Source organism: Temnothorax longispinosus, chromosome 6, assembly GCF_030848805.1.
Source record: "Temnothorax longispinosus isolate EJ_2023e chromosome 6, Tlon_JGU_v1, whole genome shotgun sequence".
In the NCBI taxonomy this organism is placed as follows: domain Eukaryota; kingdom Metazoa; phylum Arthropoda; class Insecta; order Hymenoptera; family Formicidae; genus Temnothorax; species Temnothorax longispinosus.
The window spans coordinates 15,606,668-15,630,006 of NC_092363.1; the positions used below are offsets into that span (position 1 = coordinate 15,606,668).

The following is a 23,339-nucleotide window of genomic DNA, read 5'->3' on the forward strand; positions in this document are numbered from 1 at the left end:
ATTGAGAGACGCAGTAGTGATTGATAACTTTAATATTGTGTAGTGCTGATACATACATACATACTACGTATGCAGTCGTGCAATTAATGTTGCAGTCATTATTTCTATAACATTACATGCATGAATTAATTCACAGATGCAGTAGTAATTGGTAATCTTAATAATACGTGTTAATACAATATATATGTGTATAGTCAACAGCTAATGCTGTGGTTGTTACGTCTATATATGCATGAATTAATCGAAATGCACAGAGGTAATTGGAAGTGATCGAGATATTCCGTATTAGCCACGATCACTGTTTAATTGTTCTATAGATTAGAAATACAAAATAGTCAGAGTTGTAATAGTAAAAGTTGTAATTATATAGACTTGTAACATTTATAAGAGGATGCATGAATTAATTTAAATGTTTGATAATAATTAATAATAATACTATGCAGTTAATCCAATAATTGCAACGTCCATCACTTATTATATTTCAATTTTAATTAGATTTTAAATTAATTAGAATAAAAATGCATATAACCGATAGATATTTACTGCGCCTAAATGAAAAATTTGCCACTGAGATAAATAATATTAATCAACTTTATATGTTTATGACTTTTTATTTACTCAAGATTTCATGATAAGTGAATTTGCCATAAAGTTCCAATCTACACATACATATCGTATCTCGCGCGGTTTCGCGGAAAACGGTCGCCGCAAAATTTTTTCACGCTGTTTACACTATAAAAATATATTTTGCGTGCAAATTGGTTTTTCGGAAGTAACGCATTCTCATTGCGATTTGCAGTGTTCCCGCATAATTCACCCTTGCGAGGCATGCCGGATAACAGTGAGTGGATAAACGACCAATCCGCCATGGCGAATCAATTAAGGTGAGTAGTAACGCTAATTAGCCGTTACCCTGCGACATTCGAGTAAATTTGTGAAATTCAGTCATATCGATCCAAAATCAAACCGTCCAACGTTATTAGTCGAAAATGAACAACGGTGTAATAACGGGCGATCGTTATGGCGTGTTAATTGGCGCGCGCATAATTAACCGCATTTTCTCGGTCGGATAATGGTATAGTTCAATTCCGGTTTGTGTCGAGGTCAGCGATGTCAATGGGGGTAATGTTTGTATAATGCTTGCTGTATTGATCATGCGCGCGCGCATTTTTTATTAATAATATATAATCATTAATTTTATACGTAATATAGTTTATGCATAATTTATTATAAGTAACACAATATTAAAATATTTGTATGATGTAGAAAATTATGTGTAAAAGTAAAGAGATAATTTTGTTGGTTTTATTCAAACAGATATGTATAGTCTCCGAATAATTACTAATATACAGGATATTATTACAGTTCACCAACCTCGAACATATCGAAGATGATACGCCGATACGAAAGGGTTCGTCAGTGCTGCGCGATTTCAATTAAATGCGGTTTCCACTCATATCCATGTGACTTGATGGACTTGAGGCTAAAACGGTTCAAACAGAAATTAACACTGATGGAACAGCTGATGGTGGGAGTTGTTGCGGCAGAGCTACGTTCGGTGAATATTCATATCTTGATATACCATTTATATTTTATTATTATACTCTCTAAATTAATTACTTTTAATTATATAGTTTATTTAGTTTTTGATTTTGTGAAAGAGCGTTTTTTATAAGTAAGGAGGATATAGATCGTCGTGATCAAATACATGTTCGTGTGATTAGTAGTCGACTTTATTGCATAGTGTCTACATTGTCGTCTTGCCGGAAACGAATTCGGATCTATCAATTTTCTTTAAGTCTCTTTCGCATACTCTTTGTACCTTAAGTTCCTTCTATTTCGAGGCATAGCAACTACCGATACTACGACGAGAAAACAATTCCTTTTGCCATCACGAGGGACCCGATTAGTTCGGAGTCCCCAATTAATAACGTTTTTGGACAGCGCGGAAAGGCGCCAAGTTTTTCGACCGCTCTTTCTACGGATCTCGTTCCTCTGAATCCCTTCTGGAACTACTCCCAAACAATTCCTTACGGACGCTTTATTCCCGAAACGAACATCTCGTTTCTCTGACGTGCTCGTAGCACAAGTTTAATCGACGTATACGACGTATGTCAAAAATTTGCGATTTCTATTAAAGATAATGGTGACAAAGATGTCAAACGAGAGTACGAAAAATAGAAGAATAGCGTTTTCTTCCCAAATAATTGGACGATAATCGTCACCGAGGTTAGCCCGGCGAGCGTGAAAAATCGGAGAACACACTGGAAAAAAAATTAGATCTAAGAAAATATTTATTTAGATGTTGCTAATAACTTATTTACTTAATATAATACATATTTATTTAGAATTAGATATTTTTACTTAAATTAAGTAAATAAATATGTATTATATTAAGTAAATAAGTTATTGGCAACATCTAAATAAATATGTTTATTAAATATATTAAGTAAATAAGTTATTGGCAGCATCTAAATAAATATTTTCTTGGATCTAAATGTTTTTTCTTTTCAGTGCATAGAATAGTTTTCCCGTGATTCCGCGGAAGTTCATCAGAAAGCTTGGTCGGAATTAGACGGCGGCGTCGATTATTTAGACGAGTATGATACTACAGAAGAAAAAAAGATCACAGAAAAGAACGTTCGATCAAGAGAAATCGGCGAATCACGCTGTTTGGCGCGACGATACCGCGGCGTGCGATCCGCGTGCGATTTCCGCGCTGTCCGCTTCGTATGCGCAATTAGTGTTACTGCTTCCTTAGCAATGATATGCATAGAAGAGCGAGGCGGGAAGCCAGAGCAAGCTGGATCCGTAGAGTTGCGTCGCCGCATCGACCCCGTTTCTGCCGGGCCGAAGCTTGCGCTTCGATTTCGACTTGGCGCGTCGTTTGCGAGAATAGATCGCATTGGTGGCATTGGTGGGCGACTCGATATTGCAGTAGCTCAGGTCGCAGCAACTTATGCAAATCTGAAACGAAATAACCGAATTTATTTCACCCGGTTTCGTCGGTATTTCTCTTATGTTTCTATTGTTTTGCGTTTTTTTGTTTCTTTGGTCTTTTGTATTTTGCCTCGTTTGAATTGTTCGAGAAACCTCCCTCCGGGTACACGACAAAATTCGCTATTTCGCACCTGCTGCGTGTCCACGGGAATGCAACCGACCGACGCTGGCCCGCATTCCTCGCTGCTGGCGCAACTCTTGCTTACCTGGAACGGAAGGAAGCGGAAATAACGCGTGAATGAACGTGACGACAAAGATTCTTAAGATATTGAAATTTTTCGACTTTGCGATCGGAAGCAGTGACCAACCCAGTCTGCATCGTGAAAAATATAACGCACAAATTTTTGAAGTAGTTAACAACATAAAAGTTTTTTATTTATATCGTTAGTGCTCTCATAATATTAATTTTTAATTGAAAAGTTGGAAATAACTTATTAACTAGATAGTTAGTTTTGTTGTCGGTAATGCGCGATATTAGATTATCGCGCATTATCGTCGTCAAGCGTCGGAGCGTGGAAAGTTCCATCAAAGTTCATCCGCTGGTACATCGACTGGACTGGAGAAGCGCTTAAGCTCGAGAGGGCTATCCATCTCGACGTCCAGGCTCGAATCCGTTCTCGTAACTTCATTCATTAATAGCCAGAAAATCGATTATCCCCCTAATGTAAGTCAATTAGCCACATACGATAACCTCTAATTGATTTTATTTGACCGTGCGTGTACTATGGGTGGGCGATAATGAAATTTACCTCGATAGCGAGAGTCGATTTGTTATTGTCTCTTCGTGTTTTTTCCCCTAATGTTTTTTTTACGATCTCGTTTTGTTTCGAAAGTACGATTGTCTCTCTGACAAGACAGCATTCGCAACTGACACTTTCCGATATTCACTAATTGCAAGGTATATTGTGAATAGCAAAATGTTTTATACATTATATACATTAAAAAATATGTATTAAACAATTTTTTTGTATGGTGCAATGGAATTTACAAACAATTCTAACAATAAGTATTAAAAAATATGCTATACATAAAAAATCTTTTAACATATAATTTTATATAAAACAATTTTCATGTATTTGATAGTTTCTGCGATATTCAGTTTAAGGTAGTTCTCCGGTCCTTGTACTAGAGAAATCGATTTTCTATAGATTTTCTTGAAACTGTGAATATACGTTAATTTAGGTGTGCTTTATGCGTGGTATAAACTTCAGTACCTCTTGCCGTATAAAAAATCAAGATACTGAGCCTCAAAGTTTCAACTTTTACTAAATTTTGGTAAAAATTGAAACTTTGGAGGCTCAGTATCTCGATTTTTATACCGCAAGAGGAACTGAAGTTTATACCACGCATAAAGCACATCTAAATTAACGTATATTCACAGTTTCAAGAAAATCTATAAAAAATCGATTTTCTCTAGTACCAGGACCGGAGAACTACCTTAAGAATGAAATACGTCGAGTTAAAGGCGAGAGGTATTTACCCCTTAGTTCTTGATAAGAATAATATATATATATATATGAAAATATAGATATTTTTTATATTTATACATACAATAGGAATAAAAAATAAGTAATCAGTACTAAAATGTTATGAATTAAAAATTTATTTAATAAAGTAACACAATGGTAGTAATGTAACGTATATATTTCAAAGATAACATAAAATAGATAAATAATGTACTTCATATTAACAAAAAAAATTGCATTGTATCTTATTGCGGTTTGATTATATAATTTGATCACTTTTCATAAATAAGTGGTTATGTGACGAAACAACTTTAAAAAATTATACAACATAAATAATTTATAGTTAGTAGTGTGTTGGACCTCCCTTTGCTTTTTTATCACAACCTCTAAACGCCGTGGCATAAAATCAACTAATGTTTCGTCACATGACTACTTATTTATAAAAAGTGATCAAATTATATAATCAAACCGCACTAAGATAAAATGCAATTTTTTTGTTAGTATAAAGTATATTATTTATTTATTTTATTTTATCTTTCAAATATATGCGTTACATTACTATCATAATGTTACTTCATTAAATAAATTTTTAATTTATAACATTTTAGTACTGACTACTTATTTTTTATTCCTACTGTATATGTATAATATATGTAAACTACTCGATAATATACTCAAAATTTATGCACTTTATCCCTCTTCCAGAAAGGGATAAAGTTTTATAAGCGGAATAAATAAAAAAAGATATTACTTACCAAGACACTGTTCCCCCGACTGTCCAGAATGTGCAGCGATCGACAAAAATCACGGCCGCCCACCGGACACGGTGTGTCTATCGCCCATTCGTTGCACATCTGCAAGAATAGAAATAGCAGCATTCACTATGAGAGAGCTTTATATAAAAATCTTTATATTGCCAATATCGATCACATATTTCTTGATATATGAGAAAGCTGAAGAAAAAACACAAAGTACGAGAATTTTATTTTCGTGACATTCCATAAATGTAAAGAATAAATACAAAGATATTCTGCGAAAATTTGCAAATTAATGGATGATACGGTAAACTGCTGCACATTTCTGTAAACAAAAAGACCAAAAACTAAAGGGAATTGGAGATAAGACTGTTACTGTAAAAGGAATGAAGCAAAATGCAATAAGGGTAGTTTAGAATAAACCGAAATCGATAGCGGAACGATCTACAGAGTTCTACAAAATTGCGGTTGGACCAGGCACGATAGAGTCATTACGGGACTCTTAAGGGGACGTTTAATGGAGTCGTCGATACCTGGTTATCGCTGACGTTGACGCAAGTGTAGCACGTTAGACCTGCAACAGAAAGAGCGTTGAGCTGAGTAAGTTACTGGGACAATCGAGATGGGACGGGGCGAGGACGCGAGCGTTAACTTTTAATTGTACTGTTCTGCCGTAGAGATACGGAAATTCTATTTGGGGAGAAAGAAAATTAAAAGAAACATACAGTCAAGAATTAAACGAGTTTATTCTAGATCTAGACGTTCAAAAGTTAACAACAAGCCAAACCACTAAGTTTAAACAGTCGACTCTGCCAGAAAAGGACTTTGCGATGACTTTGCTGGAATGGTATTCTGGAACAATGCGTCTTATGGCAGAAGCTAAATTCGTTAATGTGAAGTTACGGCGATGATTTTACTGTAGCGAGAGGAAGAGCTTTCGTGATGGCGAATACGCGTTGTACACGATGAGTAGGGAGGTGTCATTGACAGGAAAGGTTGCGATACATGTGCGAAGAGAGAGTTGGTAGAAAGGATAAGCGGTAGTTCGGAGATTAGTGGCGTTCGATTGCAGGATCGGCGAGTTGGGATAAACTCGAGTTGGCCGAGTAAATCATGGATTTCGTTTGACTTCTGTCTCTCTCTTTCCTTCTCGTACTATTCTCTTTGTACTAGCTTTCTATCTATTTTCTAGTGAACGATTCTGTTCATTTTTCGACGGTCCAGCGCCGATACCCACGATAAATGTCTTCCTCGTCCGCGCTGACGTTCTTCAGATCCTCCCGCCGCTTCGTCTCCTCCTTTCCGTTTCCGTTTCCGTTTCCGGAGAGGACGTTTCTGCCGCAAGTTTCCGCAGCCAGAAGCAGCCCGACCATCATCCACGTGATCATTCCTCACATCTCTGGAACGACAGAAATGGGGTCACGCGTTACTTACATAAGTGACCTCGACAGGACATTAGAGAACGCCAATTACTCGGAGGGCGAGAAGCATTAGGGCGATAGTCGACGGGAGAAAGGCGACTGGACGCGAATTTTAATTCTGATCGATCGTGCCACGACGCGGGTATCGCGTCCCTCGGGAGAGAGGTGGCAAAATGGATCTACAGTTACGAATATTCGCATTCTCGTCGCGCATTTGACGTGAAATGTGGCTATCTGATTCTTTTTTTCCCTCTCACGCTGACATTGGACATGATCTTTATAACGGAAGAGCAAAGCTGGGGAATTGAATGATTTAAAGGCGAGAAATGTGGAATTTATTGCTGTTTTCGGCAATAGGTGTACATTTTGCACTTTTTGAAGTGCGGTAGACCCCTCGGGATACTTTTACTTCAAGTGTAAGGAACAAAAGTTAATTTCGACTTACACACACTATCAAACTTGAGAAGTTCATCATGGCTTCTATTTACGGTACAGTAAAGTTTTGTGGATCTTTGTAAAGACTTAATTGCAAATTTTAGTTTCTCTTATTTTATTAAATTTTATTGAACGCCAAATACACAATTATACATAATCAAGGAAATTAATTTAATTAAAATTGTTGTACACCGTTGTATTAACGTTATATTTTAACAAAAAATATTTTTGCCCAGATATAGTGTTAGCAAGCAAGCAGGTTAGACTGCAGCGATGTGCACGTATTTTTCACAAATAAATCGACTGCATTTCCGGCATTTTAGACCTGAATTGCTGTTCACACACAATTTACAGCGCTCCATTTCCCAGCTCGCAAGCCGTGATCGCATCGTGCAATCAGCACGCGCGTTCCGTGCGCTCCGCTTTCGAATTCTTGAACGATTGTTTAGAATAGATTCGCAAAAGAATGAGCATCCTGCGTTCTTGGAATGCCCGAAGGCAATTCGCGTAATGAAGGAATACAAAAAGATCTCGAAACGTCCGCCTAACGATACAACGGTTTTCTTCGTCAAGAACCAATACTCGCGTGCTACATGTACACGAGCGTATCGGAAGCTTGAGAAACGGGGGACTAAAATTCGGGAGGGTAAAATTCTTCTTGTTACGAGATTCAATTGAATTCCCGGTCACCGTCCGTAACAATATAGTCAGAAAATTCGATATAACGAAAATCAGGTATGACAAATTTAATTTTAAGGTTCGACGGAGAGTTCACGTTGTAAAGTGATTTTGCTGTAGTTACTCGAGCGGTTACTTGGAAAGCGGTTCTTTCGAAACTATCGCGGGCTTCGGCAAGAATCGAAGGGACGGCATGGGAGGAGCAAGAGAGACGGTAGCTTTATCATCGACCCGTTCCGGACGTCCTCGTCCCCGTCATCCCTCGAGCCACCATCGTCGAGCACTTACGGAGATGAGTGGCCGTGTAAGAAACACGATAAAACCGTGGGAGGCAACGTACAAATTTCTCCACCGTGCGAATTACGGGATTCGGAAGGAAGGAAGGATACGTTCCGTCACGTTTCACCCTCGCTACTCTTCCTCGCGTACATGAACACGCACATATATGTATACGGGCGGGCGGACGCACACGTGCGAAGAGCCCAGGGTAACCTGCACGGGTCGTGAGCGTCCATATTTAATAAAGCAACGCGTCCTCACCCGCCAACCGCATACTTTCCCGCTCCCGAGTAATGCCTTTTTCCATCTAGTATGAGCGTTTCCACGTTACCAGCGCGACCTCGCACTTTCGGCATTTACTTTAAACCTTGCCATCCGCGCTCTATTCGTCCGCTCTACCTTCACGCCTTCACTTTCGCACGTTTTCAGACCGGATTAAAAGAGAAGCGTGGTTGCCTGGTTACCTAGCATCGTACGATCATTTGTGGAATCTTCTAAATCCAACATTTTACAAGAAAGAATCTCGTTAGGTTAATCGCTGGGTTTTTAACGTTCGTTACGTTTTTATAACAGCCAATTACTAGATAGATATGAATTTATTGTTCCCTTCGGGGTTACAATCTACAAATCAGGGACCCAGACCGGACGAAAATATCGGTTCGGTTACGGTTTCGGTTTTCTAGCTAACAAAAGTACTGGTATTTTGTAAATTACAGTTTTTTTTTATTCCGGTTTATTAAAATTCTCTTATTGAAATTTTTATTAAATTAAATTATTTATATGCATACTGCGTTTGTGGATATGTACTTATAAGTTATAAATTTTAATTTTTGATACATATGTTTTTATTTTACATTACATACATGAAAGAAGATACGTTGATTTTTAAGAGAGAAATTTTACTGGATGGAACTGCAAATGGAAAAATTCGTTTCCCCTTCATAAGAGGCGATGTTATACAATTCGTATGTTTTCGCGCAGTAAGCATATTTCTCCAGTATGTATCTCTCACGGTCGGAAATATATTATGTTTATCGTACGGTTACCACCGTATCGTAGCGTTCGTTGGTCTGAGTCCCTTTCCCGCACTTTAACCCTCGTTCCACCCTCATTCTGCCCTCCCGAATCTTCGTGGCACGATACAGCTAGGATTACCACGAAACTCGGTGAAACGTCTCCAACTCTCATCGAATAAATAACAGGAGAAATCCGGTCGACTCTCGACCCGGAACGTCGTATTCTCTCGAAAAGAGAACGTCGCAATGTCACTCGTTTTCGCAGAAAGATAGAAAAGCCGCACGCGGTCGGACGCGCGGATAAACAATAGATGTTGAAGCGCTTTGACGAATTCGTGGTGATGCGCTTGCTGGTGCGAAATTCGCCAGTACTAACATGCAAACATACTTTGTGACTTACCCCCCTTCCCCTTTGTTTTCTGCTGGTCCGCAAGCGCGGACCAGTTAGGGTTGCCATCCTAAACAGATATATAACGATAAAGATAAATTAACATTGGCAAAAGGCAAATTGTACAGTGACGCGTATGTATAATAAAGTCACACTATCTGCTGTTGAATTTATATATTGTATAGATTGCATCTATGCACGCGAAAAAAAATTTAAAAAAATTTGACTTACACCACTATGACTTTTACCCCTCCATATATAGTACATTGTATATGTGCATAAAATGTGTCAAGGACTACGCTCGCCATCGAAACTACGTATATGGAAATTCACTCGGCGGTTTTGTGACGCTTTTGGATTAAAGAGGACCTGTCGGATATCACTTATGTTAGTGCTCGCACTGTTTGGCACAAAACGCACGTACACCTAAGGTAATATTATCATAACATGTTAAAAGGGTACAAAATTTAACACTGGATTACTATCGATCTGTTTTTCTTCAATTTGCGGCGTGTTTGCGCGGTGCTGCGTAAATCTATTCATTCGTTGAGCCTATACGCTCACATCCGAAACTGCAACAGGAATTTGGAGGCGGCATGAGTTTACAATTATCCAGATCCGTTGCTACGCGAATGTTTAGAAAACATATCGAAAATGCGCGCCGGCTATTATCCTCTGTTAATAGAGAAAACGCGGATATAACTTTAGTCGGTCTGGTAATCTGAAAATCCGATCGTATCCAAACGGCTTTGCTTGTCGCGCTTAAATCGGTGAATAATTTAAATACCGTTCTTGTGCGCATATATATTATCGACGCGGTAATTACGTTTTCGCTCGGTTCCGTCCTTTCGTGTTTCTTGCACGCAAAACTTTATCCACATTACATTTATTCAGCGATAATTGAAACCGCCCATTTGTTTCTCGCATATTACGCTATTACACTAGAAATGTTCATTTTATATGAAAAAGTATATCTACATATTTTCAATAGAAATTAAGTACATTTCACTATATATAAAATAATTTTAGCTACATTCTATATATTTTTGTAAAATAGAAAGCTTTGCATAAACCCATTTCGATATTAATTAGGTATCTAAAAATTTTAACATGGAAATTATTAAAAATTATAATTCTAAATGTACATAACACTTTTAACCATTAATTATCGGTAGTTTACGCCATTTGTTTGATCGCGCGCGTTTTATCGCTTGAATTTAAATTCATTCTTGTAAGAGGGCTTATGTCTCACGCTCTCTTGGCCTGCTGATGTTCCCATATCCTTGCTACTTCCACTTTTGAATACTCTCGAGTTTGAACTCTCTTAACGGAGTTGTTAATTATACACTTACTAACTTTGCTTTTATCCATGCTCCACTTATTCGTGAAGTTTGGTGCTCGGCGATATATATAATGCACTGTATTTTTCTTCCTTCTTCGTTTCGCGACATCGCGAAGGAACATAATTTTGTGGCAAAATGGCGTTTTTATGTGTATCGTTCCGTAAGAGCTCGCCGGAGTTTATCTTTTCGACGTTGCTTCGCTTCGTTTTAATTAGTTCGAGCACCTGATGGAAAATTGTGCAAAGTGTACGTTAGGTAGACTTCGTGCAATATGCAATACACTTGATTCATTTAAGCGGTACACTTTAATTAGGAATCATAAACTGTCCAACATCTCGTTTGCTGAAAGTAATGCCGTTGAAATAATGAGAGATTTATGTTTGCTTTAAACGGCGCATTTCAAACTCGTTGCTCGATCTTCTACTGCTTAAATCTCCAAGTTTTAATTATTCAGAATAGACGCGGAAGTGAGTGATTTTACGGAATCCTTTGACGCTATATTTTGAATTAACAGCTTTGTAAATATGTACGGATTCCTCGGTTGATGTGTTTCCGCGCATTGCTTAGAATCCTTGCATAAGTTTTCTCCGTTTATGCAAAATAACCATGCATCAAGATAAGAAAACCATTTTATGTAAAATGGCTCGCGTGGAAATACACGTCACGAAACACCTGTCGCGCGTAAAACTTTTTCGCGAGTTTGGCACAGCACCGGGTGACAAAGCCCTGCCATTTATTGGCCACGTCTGACAATGCGAATACCTTTTCTCTCTTATATCGACATACAATGGTATTATACCGTCTGATATATATCAGCCATATTTTCACGGCTGTGATTCACGCTTTATATATATATATATATATATATATATATATATATATATATATATATATAATGTTTTATATATATAAAACAAGATATTATTTAGGATTGGAGTAATTAGCTCTCTATACGAAATGAATTGCCTATAGAGTTTCTATCGGTCAAATTGCTGATTATCGTGCGTTAATAATTTCAGTTAGGCCCGTAAACGGGACGTTGATGGAGTAGTTATATTGCCGTGCGATATGCGTGTCTGGCTTTTGATCGAGTATAAACGCATTTGGCGTATCGGATTACGAAGGAAGCCCTATCAATTCTAGAAAGCGCAGCTTCCATTCTACATGAACAGAGTTCTAAACGGCTTAAAACTCATAATACCGCACATTATAATCCAACAAATTATTGGAGAATAAATAAATCGGAAGCAGAAATAAATAAAAGCGATTGTGTTAATCCCCGTTACATGGTTACGTCCATTGACTTTCAAGCTGTCGGGCAAATCCTCATCAAACAATCATCACGTGTATTTAATTACCAGTGAAACCAATTAAAATAGATCAATCGGCGAAATGACGTTTTATCTCATCTCGCGCAAAAGCTATCGGCGGGGAATACTTTTTTTTTCGTAAAAACAAATGCCAATTTAATTCCGCATCAATCATAGTGGCTCTCACGTCCTCGAACTCCGATTAGCTTAAAGGGGAACTATTTCCCAAGAGACAATTTTTGAAAGATGCTTTTTTGAGAAGTACTCGAAAATTATGTTCTATGAATAAACAGTTAAAAAGTCCGAATAAAGTTAATTTACAATTTTAATAGTAATTAATATTCGAAAAGCAATTTGCAACACAAATTTATATATGTATATCATATATCGACAGAAGTTTTAAGAATTGTGACACGTAATTACTATCATTCTTAAAGAGTTTCTATTAACCTAAAGTCTGCTCATTAATTATGTTATTCAAATTTGTATTCAAGCTATTCAAATTACAGTCTTTTATATTATTATTATATATATTTTTTGCTATATACGTAATATACATATATAAAAAAGAATTCAGGATATGGTAAACCATATTATAGCAATAAACAAGAGCTTCGTTATAGAAACCTAATTTGATAGTTCATAGCAAGGGTTATAGTAAGCAAAAAATAATAATGGTTTCGCGAAGTCCGCTGATTGAAATTGGAAAGTAGTTGTCAGACCCTGATCATGCAGTTCAGAATTAATTACTTCGATTAGAGGGTGTCTGTCATCGCGAGAGCATTTCTTGCGGCGGGCTCGCCCCCGGGAGGAAAGCCACGACACGACCTTATCTACCCCGAAAGGTCCAACGTTCGATCCATTGACTCGTCGAGACCCTAATACGACGCACGGAACTGACGTCGGCCGATAGGTCGCCCGTGTCCTAGAATTGGGCTCTGATCAACATCCCGGTATGTACATCTACCCGAGACAGACTATCTCTGTTGGTAGACGGCACATACGCAAACGGCAGGCACCCGCTGTCGACGAGACGACGCTTTAAATCGGTCACATTCGTTTTCGACGTTATGTCCCACAATTCCTCTCACAATTCCTAATCCGAATATCGAGCTCACTGTCAGGCTTTCTCGTTGAAGGGCGTTTTTCATGATTTTCACATACCTACATTTATTCAGAACGCGTTTAAATTAAAAATTAGAGCACAATTTTTTAAAAATTAATATGACAAGAATAGTTTTAAAAGAATAAAAATTCATTATTTATTAGTATGGCTTTCCCTGTATTCATACCTTTTACCCTTAGCACTCTGTCTGATGACAGTCTTTTTTAATATGTTCTAGACAAAGTTCTACAGGTTTTATTGAGTTATCTGAATTTTTTTCCTGTTTGCATCGATTGAGTTTGTTTGTCTGTTTATATCAGGGTTTATTGAGCTCATTTGTTGAACAGTTTGATGTATCTAAGGATGTATTCGCCAAAGTAACTTTTTTTTGTATGGTTTTCTCACTCTTTTATTCTTTGCTACGATTTGTCAATGCTTCCAACAACACTAAGTGTCCCATTAAAATTTTAAAAATATCTGAATTACTGGCATAAATTACATAAAACAATTCTTTCTGATCTTAATATGAATAAGTTTTATCAAATCTGATTTTGCAAAGGTTTCCAATTGGTTCACTTTGCCTCAAAATCAAAGGATAGTGAAGCTAATGAAATTAAATTGTCATAACAAGCAGCATTTAACAAATTTATTAAGTCACTTTTTCTCTCCATCAAAGTATCGGTCTTTATAATTCTATAAATTTAGCTGTCATGAAAGTACAAATCTTGATTAATAAAAGGGATCTTTCTATCCACGCAATATGGTCAGGCTTTCGAAAAAAAATCCGCCGAAGGGAAAGCAAATTTGTAACAGCTTCGTAATTAAATTACGAAATGGATTGCCGACGATCCCCTCGGTTGGTGGCGTTACGGCCGTTTTGTGCTTCGTTCATCTCCCTGTTCGAGCTTTTACATTCGCGTTACATGAGTCCCGCGATATCCGGAGGGCATGGGCGCGAGAGCGCCAGAAGATCTCCATTATATTCTCGATAACCGCGCGAGTAGCGTAGCCAGTGTTACCGTTTATCCAATTTTTAGGATTAAGCGGGTTGGAAAACAGGACAGGATTGACGTTAAAACCGATTCTTTTTAGATCGGCTCTTAAAATCGGTGGGACGACGCAGTTCGGTTACGCGGCTCGTTTAGAGCGAACTATCAGGATCGTTTTTCTTGTTTTGTGTTCCCTGTTCCCGTAGTCTGGTAGCGCGTATCGGCCAAGTGCTGCAATAAAGGGAATTTGCGGGTGTGTGCCAAGCATTAACGATAGAGAGACGCGGCCCGACGCGAATTCGCGCAGTCGCCGCCACCGCGGTTGCCTGACGCCGTGACCGTTTCCACGGCTGTTTCGCGGCGGTCCACCAGAATCTGTGACCGGGGCAGCTATAATTTCGTAAGTTAAGGTCTCGAGGATCGAGGTTTGGGATCATGCCGGGCACGACAACTTTGGCCGATGTCGCCGAGGTTAGGCGAGGAGGACACTTTCGGCGGTAAACTTCGCTCGTATATTACGCGAACTCCGCGGTAATTGATTTTGCACAATCGCGTTAAACTGAAAGTGGGTTTTAGGCACCACCACCGCGCGATATCTTCTCAGCAACCGTGGATGGCTGCGACGTTACGCTCATTACTACTCGTCCCTTTTTCGCCAAATCCAGACGATACCAACTTTTTCCGATAATTATCGTCGTTTCGCTTCGTGCAAACTGCAGCACTATGTCGTGCGTTGATACTGTCATAAGCATCGTGTTTACGATGATAGTTACTACGGCCGAATACCGTGCAACTAACTATGGACGAGTAATGGCAAACCTGTGCACTCTGTAAATTACTTTTGGCGTAACAGATACCTGCCCCGTCGACGTTCGGCTTTTTGTTTAATTTACAGTGCCCCCCAAGTTCATAATTGCGAGCATTAATCTTTCATCGCCGATATCGCGCTTTTTGCAGATTGCTCCGACCTAACAAAGGGCACAAAACGGGCGCAAGTTTTGCCTTCCCTCGGTTCACGTCGCTCTTTATTCTTTCAGTCAGCGTGAGATAGCGCGAGTAGATCGATAATTACCGTCGTTAGTGATGCGATGACACTTAACCGTTATTTCCATAAAAATACAAAGACCGAGTTGAAAAGCTACACTCGAAATACTCGTTGGTAGTAAATTAATCGGTGTGCGCGACGTACATCTTTATTCATTATATTTGACTAGCCATAAAATATAATTTATTGCCTCGTTCTTTCGGAGCCATCGCAGACTCGGTCGAGAATCGATTTGGAATTTTATTACGGACTCGATGTACATAACTATTCGTTGTATAACTTGTATAACTAAGTGAGATTATTCGAAGCACGCTTTTATTAAGATGCGTAAACATATTATAGAATTTATATTTTGTGTTATAGTGCTTTCTATCCTCTATTTTCCGAGAGAAACCATTTATTTTACCGTAAATTTTCTTATTCTTCGGACGAAGGCAGCCTCGATCGATCGAAGCAAGGAGCACTTTAGCATTTTGATTCTTCCGCCTTTTGTGCGGTCCTGCTCAAAGGAGTGACAGCATTGAGAATCGATACGACGTCTCGTTTGTAGCTCTTAGCGTGTTTAGTTCTTTGCTTCTCGCGTTTGTAAAAAAAAGTGATAAAAAAAAATAAAAACAATAGAAAGAAAGCAACAAAGAAGAAATAGACAAACAATCTCTCCACATTTATTTCAATTCGCAAACTGATTTACGTGATTTTGATCGACCGAAGGCGAAGAGATATTCTTCCTAAAGGGATACTTCGAGGGGTTTACCGCACTCGGCAATAGGTATAAAATTATATATATATATAATTTTTTGAAGATTTTTTAAAAATTGAAGATAAAATAACAGAAATTCTTGATAAACTCTTTGCAAGTTTTCCACAAATACTTTCACATTGGAATAAAATCCTCTTTTTGTCGAACAAACGTTCGCAATTGTACCCATCTCAATTTTAAACTTTCTGGAGCTTATAAAAAGATTGGAGATGTGCTATGCCAGAGGAGTGGACCGTAATCCACTTCGGCTTTTCATTACAAGCCTGTTAAAACCTCGCTTTCGCACTCACCCTCGGGATTCTTTTGTAAGGTGCCGTATATTATATGACATACCGCATTTAAATGTAAAATTTAAATTTTTTCGTACTTAACAACGGTTTTTAATTTACGGTAATTAACGATGATTGTAAAAAAAAAATACAATTTCTTCGTCAATTTCGTCTTTGTTGTTAAATGAAGGTTTTTTTAGTTTATTGAACACGATCACGTTGAGTTGTTATTCTCGAACTCTATATTTCTTTTTGCTAGACTCGGATTGTCGTTTTATCGCCAATTAAATGTCCGGTATTCGATTTTAAAATTTAATTATGGATCTGGTGCGAGTTGGCATTTATTCGCATTCGTTCTCGCATGTTTTTTTCTTTCTTTGAAAGGCCGATATATTGAACAATAGGACCGATCTATTTTTGTAAACAAAGTGTTTGCTTTTCCAAGCGACGAATTTATGTAACGATAATAACTGTACTGGTGAGAAGTAATTAACGTATCAATATCGTCATTGTTTCGTCGACGTAAAATCATTTGTTTATTCAACATTCGATACTAAATCGTTGTCATTCTCGCATTTCGGATTGTCTTTTCCTCATAAAAGATTGGAAATGTCATTTTGCCTCGGTGGAATGCAATCTATTTTGAAATTTAATTACGAATCTGTTACAACTTCGCTTTCGCTGCCACGAGCATTTTCCGAAAGTCCGGTATATTGCAGCTATTTTTACAGACACCATATGTGAATTTTTACAGCTGGTCGCAAATCAATACGTGTAACAACAATATACGAAGAAATAAGGTTTTAATATCAATAATAATTGTCAACATAAAATCGAAATTTTTTTTCTCGCTAGACAAACGCGTTGGATTTATATCATTTTTAATATTAAATTTTTCATTGTTTATAGAAGATTGAAAATATTGTTTTGTACCGGAGTTGGTTGGCGATCCATTACGTAATTTAATTATGAGTTACTGGCTCGCTTTAAAAGGCTTTTGTTACCCCTGTAATAGAACCTGTAAATAAATGAGCTAAGTTTCCCATACTATTTCGTTATACGCGCGACTTCTTATTTTTGTCGACCAAAATCTTTCATCGCTCGTCGTCTAGCAGCGTCGTTGTTGAATTATCACTATTCTTTTTTTGTCACCTTTCTGTTACTTGTATAAAGGATTGAAAATACCGTTCTGCGGCAGCGCGCAGCACCGTTAAAGCCGAGGAAAATTTATCGCAACTACAAGTCGCAGGTCGCAGTACAGCCATCTCAGCCGGTGTGCCAGGAGTGTTACTTTATTTTACGTATAGGTGCGCGTGTAGGTAGGTTCCTTGCACACGTATAAGACGCGTGTAGACGCCAACAGCGAATGTCGCGGCCACGGAGTCCCCATAAATTCGGCCGTGGGATTTCGCCAGACCCGGGGAAAAGGGATCGCTCCTCTTACCGATGGTAGCCTTAGCGAAATTATGTTATTTGATTTAGAGGACTGATAGTCGGCTGGGGAGATCGGCTGCGCCGCCGCTGGCCGGAAGTCGATGAAGTAAATTAAACGGGCGGCAAGAAGAGAGAGAGTAAATGCGCGATAACCGTGGTTGTTTCGGAGAGTTCCCTCCCTCCCTTACCCCACCCCACCCTCTCTCTCGCCTCAATAATTCCGTCGGGGGAAATGGGAAAGAAAAAGGACGAGCTCTCCGAGCCGATAATTCGAGCACGGTAGTAGATCTCAGGAAAGAGGGAACCGAGGATTTAGGAGAGGAGACCATAGGAGAAGGCGCTGATATCATCTCGAGAACGTCTCACCGACGCTTTTAATTGTTTGCGGAAATGAAGGTCCACCTTCTGTATTCCTCGCACTTGTATTTATATATAGAACCGAAGGAGGCAGAGTACAGATTGCTTTTTCAGTTTTAGGAGTTTATTGACCGCGCGATATAATTTTTTTTCAAGCATCTTTCTTCTTTTGCAACTTTTATAATTATCGAGAACTTCGTTTACACGCGCCAGGTCACGCGACTAAAATAAAGAGAGGAATAGGGGAAGGGGAGGGGGAGAGGGAATACGGATTTGTCTTTTGCGATTTATTCTCGAAGGATAAAACTTGCCGGACGAACTTTCGAATAACTTACGGTCGTCCTCGATAAAATATGCTTTCTGGAGATGAAATATGCGCTGGAAATTTCGCTGCTTACTCCCCCCTCCCTCTCTCTCTCTCTCGGCAACGAAACGTCTGAAACTTTTATTTCCTTACGAGCTTTTTATGAATGCTACAACATTGACCAGATCGGCGACGTCGTTGACCCACGTCTGATCAGAGGAAAAAGAGCGTGCGGAATAACGGAGAAGCGTCTCGCGGAAACTGACGCTTTACGAGCGTGTCAGCAATTTCGCTATCGACGTGAAACCGCGAAAATGCATTTGTGGTGCTATACACGCTACAAACGCCCGCGTGACGTGTTCGCGATCGTCAAAGTACCGCGTTAGGAAAACGGAGTTGAGCATAGGAAGAGGGTATGAGGGGGCAGATTGCCTTTGACGCGAGCAATAAAGTAACACTGTATGCCTCGCGGCGCGGTGAACTCCCCTTTCTACAACTTGTGTCTGGATCTCGTCACCACTTACACGTGAGGGTGGATGAAACAGAGCTAACCGCGTCTATGTGCACACGTTAATATAATGCACCGTACAGGGTGCAACTTATCGCGCCTAAAACACACGTACGTATCCTCGCTCCTTCCTCGTTCCGTTCTCTTGTTCACTGCGCACCGAACTAGTGAGCCAACCACCCCGACTATTATCTCGGGGATAACTTAAGAGGTAATCGGATGTAGCTGTAATTTTAGGAACGCTTTTTGGAAACTGATAATTAGCCGATAATCTCTTTCCGAGAAAACTTTGGTCACGGTCTGGCGGCCACTTAATTGTGTACTCTGCTATTTGTAATCCGCGTTTCCAACCTTTTACAACCCTGTAACTCACTCGTTCTCCTCACATTCTCCATCGTCTCTTTTCACCCTAACGCGCTCTATTCACGATCAACCTTTGTTTCTACTCGCCGACCAAGTTGGTATAGAATCCATGGAGTTATTGTTCTACCGTTACTTGAATAAATATTCCTAATTTCGCATTTGTAAACCCAGAGTAAAGTCTTGTGTAAAATATTTTCAACTTTATATATCTTTCGTTGAGCGTTAAGAACGTTGTGTAACTGTGATCCTAGTTTGTTTAATTTTCTGAGTCTGCGAAACGCTTCGGTGCGGATCGCGCAAGCCGTAGGAGGCGGAGCACTTATCGTGCGGCGTGGATTTTTCCCTTGTTCTTTTTTGCTCCGAGCACGTAGAGGTCCGTAGAAGAGCGTAGTTACTTTACCCTTATATAAATGCTAATATAAATGTTGTATATCGCCTCCCTTCCGGACGCAGACGATGTATCTTTGGTAAAATTACAATCCCGCTACGGTCTCTTCGTTCGCAGGAACTCATATAGAAAAATTTTCGCGGAGGATTTGCGTGCGAGGAATTTGTTACTCTGCGTCTGTGATGATAAGTCGATGATATACCGGATAAAATCAAATTTTCATGCAACCTCCCGGTACGTGCTTTGAAAAATGTCGGCCTCGTTCCCCTACGTTTTAAGCTCGATATGCCTCGTGTCGCCACGACGACGCCGCGACGCCGACGTTGATTCCAGAATGACGCTGAAAAATATGTTGACTCGTCCCCCTAGCTATGTGGAATTTGCCTTCGCCGCGTTTACCCCCGTCTTTTTACCCCGTTCGCTTCTGCTCGCGACACCTCTCTCTTCCGTCGGATCTCGCTCCGTTCGGATTTCGCTTCCGAGCCACTCGCGCGCGTGGAATCTTGCCGGCGCGCCCATATAAATGCTAATGTTATACATCGACGTGGTATACGACCTGACTCGAAGAAGTTCTACAAATTTTGAGTCGGATGTAATCCATCTCACGGTATTGCGCGCGGTAATATGATCTGTGAAGATTGATCGGTCCCCCCGACCTTCCGGGATGGTTCCATCTGGCTTTAATTAACGGAAAGGATAGAAGAATGCGATCTCGGAACTCTGATTCAGCTTAAATGAGGATATTTAAACGAGCGAAACATTAGAAATCAAAATATATTGCGCAATTTTACTAGAATTATTAAGAGAAGAAAACAGACAGTTAAAAATGCCTCGTCAATGTGCCATTAAAATTAAAGACTTAAAAATAAATGCTCTGTATTTTTTATACAACGCAGAAGTGGTCGCTTTGGAAAATCCTGAAAAATGGGTCGGACGAATCTCGAAGTCATATACCCTTCAAGTACATCGACAGCGCTGCCAACGTCGCCGCCAAACGCAATTTCAAAGTAAAATAGAAAAACTTTTTTCGAATTATACGGAACAATTGGCGCACGTCGAGCAATTAAACGCGTTTAAATTAATGAAATACATTAAATCAGATTTAGTTTCTCAAGCGTTAATATATCGATAGTAATATATATTGGTCTAGGATTTTTGTTTTTCTTTGCTTCTTTTATCACGGTTGGTTGAACTTTTTCCGAGCGTTTTAGCGTGAAAGCTATCGTCAAGCATGATCCGCGACGTATACGCGATGCCGCACGATCGGTCGATTCTATGCCAACCGCGTGTTGGATTTCGCACCAAATGCGCTGGCTTAGGCGGTACGTATGCATCCATTACCAGCCTCCATGATCCCCATCGATGGTCCAGGCTTGAAAAATGACCGGCGATAAAATTTCCCGAGCGTAAAGCGATAGTGCAAAAAAAGAAGGAAAGAGAAAAAGGAAAAAGAAGAAAGAAACGTGCATCACAAGTAGTCGTAGTGATGGTTCAGTTAAAAATCTCGTTCGAAAAATTTCTTCTCGAAAGTTTTCTTCTACCAACTTTCCTCGGCATGTTTGGTATGCTAGATAGACGAGACGTATCGATCTCTCTATTTTTGATTCGGTTGAAGAGATTTGTCGAGGTCGAGCCTCGAATCCTCACGCCTCACGTAGCCCCATTTTCTTTACTTTATATAGCATCGTTTGTTCCCACGGAGAAACTAATTTTGTTCTCCGAAATAATAGTACTTAAAACTACACCTATATATTAAAGCCAGCGTTTCCGCAGCATAATACGACTCGGCGTTGCGCATTGCTACTTACTTGGAATATCCCAAACGCTGTGCCGAGGTGTTCATTTGTCCGCACGACCGTCTTCACGATCATTACTCTCTCTAGCTCCTCTCTGTCTGCCCCTCTCTCTCTCTCTCTCTCTCTCCTTCTCTTTCGTTCCCTCTCTCTCTCTCTCTCCCTCCCTTTCTCTCTTTCTCTCTCTCTCTCTCTCTCTCTCTCTCTCTCTTTCTCTCTCTCTCTTTTTCTTCTACTTCTCTCACGAGCAATTTCTCTCCCCGTCTTTCCTTTTTTTATCTTCGTTTATCCGTTTTCTTGGCACCCTCTCCCTTTTCCGCAGTCTCGAGTCCACTTTTCGCCACAAATACCGTATATTACCCGCTTTTAGCTATCGGGAGCAAAGAACCGCGTCATACCGTAGTGGTTTGCGCTATGCTATGTCATAGACACGCATGTACAAGTGCACGCGTACGACATACGCGCGCGCGCGCGCGCGCACCTATGCTTGGCTCGCCGCAAATCTCCCGCGGATCTCATCCACGGCGAAATGGTACGGCTCTCCTCTCTCCGCAGAGTAAGCGTGTCGCAGGTTCGACCCACTTTGGAAGGCGCAATTCCTCGCGGTTCGACCTCGTTACCTTGCCTGCTCGGTCAATCGATAATTCCGATCTCGTTGACCGGTAGCGCACCGATATCGTTAACACATTCTGCTACGATTTCGCTGAGGATGTCACACGTGCCGATCGTCGCGACTTCGGGTTTTCTCTGGTACCACTACTGTTTCTGGACGTCATGCTCGATCTTGGAATAGGCTTCAGTCAGCTAATAACGACGTGGCGCACGTAGTCCTCGAGGCCGATCATGACAGTCCCTTCTCCGCACTTCCAGACTGCGCTGTTGCGTGCCGCGCTCGTGCCACGCTCATGCTACTGATCGAATTACCCCGAGCGAAGACACGACCTCATGCGTGATCGGGGATGCTGGTCGGGACACGAGAGGACCATGTGTCGCGCGCGCTGATGATGCAGATGCTGTGTGTGCGTTCCAAAACACGCAGAAGGGTACACGTTCGTGCGAACGAATGTGTTTTCGTATGCGTTTTCGAATGCACGCAAGCACCGCGTCGACGCGTTCCGTACGCCGTCGATGGAGGCTGCAGGCCGCCCGCGGTCCAGGCTGCCACGCAGTATACTGAGCGGTGGTGCCGAGAGCCCGGGAGAACCCGCGGGAGCCTGTTCGTGGGTGAACGAAGCTCTCCGAAAATCTGCGAAGATCCTCGATTCGATACACTCGGGGTCGCGCCACCAGCGCACTGAAGGACACGGATGGACCACCGGGACTACCTGTCGGACCAACAGCATCACCACCACCGAGAGAAAAGCGCGAAGTCTCTCGCTTCTCTTGAATGGACTCGTTCGCGCCTCACGTCGATAAGATTGGCGCAATCGCTTTTTTCCCTTTGCCCTCGTTTCTTTTCTTTTTTATCTTTTTCCCTTATCTTTGCTCATCGTAACAAGGTTACGTGTTTCCATTTCTAAAGAAATAGAAAATTAAAGGCAGATCGATTCGATCGCTGTTCGAATATATATACGAGCGAGAACGTACCAAATTGACGATCCCTCTAAATTCGAAATCACGAGGATTATGCTGTCCGATGTCGTCGTAACACCACGGTCACGGGGCATTAAACTCGCATTGAAACAGCGGTGCATCGATTTTGGATTATGGATGTTGCACTGTGAATACTTTGCAATGGGCGACACGCCGCGGAAAAACTCTCGTAGAAAGGAGAGCATCGTCCGTAAATAAAATATTTCATAAGCCGCGCTTATCAACTGCATACGTGCGAACAATTCGCGAAACATTCTCACTGGACAAACGTTATTGTATTTATTCTACGATAGGGAAGGATGATCCTTATACATATGAAGTATTATCCGTAACATTGCGT

The 23,339-nt window shown here is 40.3% G+C and overlaps 1 protein-coding gene across 2 annotated transcripts; it reads right to left on the bottom strand.

Moving 5' to 3' along the window:
* Positions 1-1,715: 1,715 nt before the first annotated feature.
* Positions 1,716-22,595, bottom strand: LOC139814492 (uncharacterized). 2 transcript variants are annotated; one of them, XM_071780774.1, is made up of 7 exons: positions 21,422-22,595; positions 9,451-9,508; positions 6,459-6,620; positions 5,755-5,795; positions 5,222-5,320; positions 3,132-3,206; positions 1,716-2,967 (listed from the first exon to the last, which is right to left on the bottom strand). In XM_071780774.1, the coding sequence occupies exons 3-7, from the start codon at positions 6,607-6,609 to the stop codon at positions 2,758-2,760; spliced, it is 576 nt and encodes a 191-aa protein (XP_071636875.1). In that variant the 5' UTR covers positions 6,610-6,620; positions 9,451-9,508; positions 21,422-22,595; the 3' UTR covers positions 1,716-2,757. The 2 variants fall into 2 exon arrangements, with proteins under 2 accessions (XP_071636875.1, XP_071636874.1); XM_071780773.1 differs by lacking the exon at positions 9,451-9,508 and having other exon boundaries at positions 21,422-22,594.
* Positions 22,596-23,339: the final 744 nt, after the last annotated feature.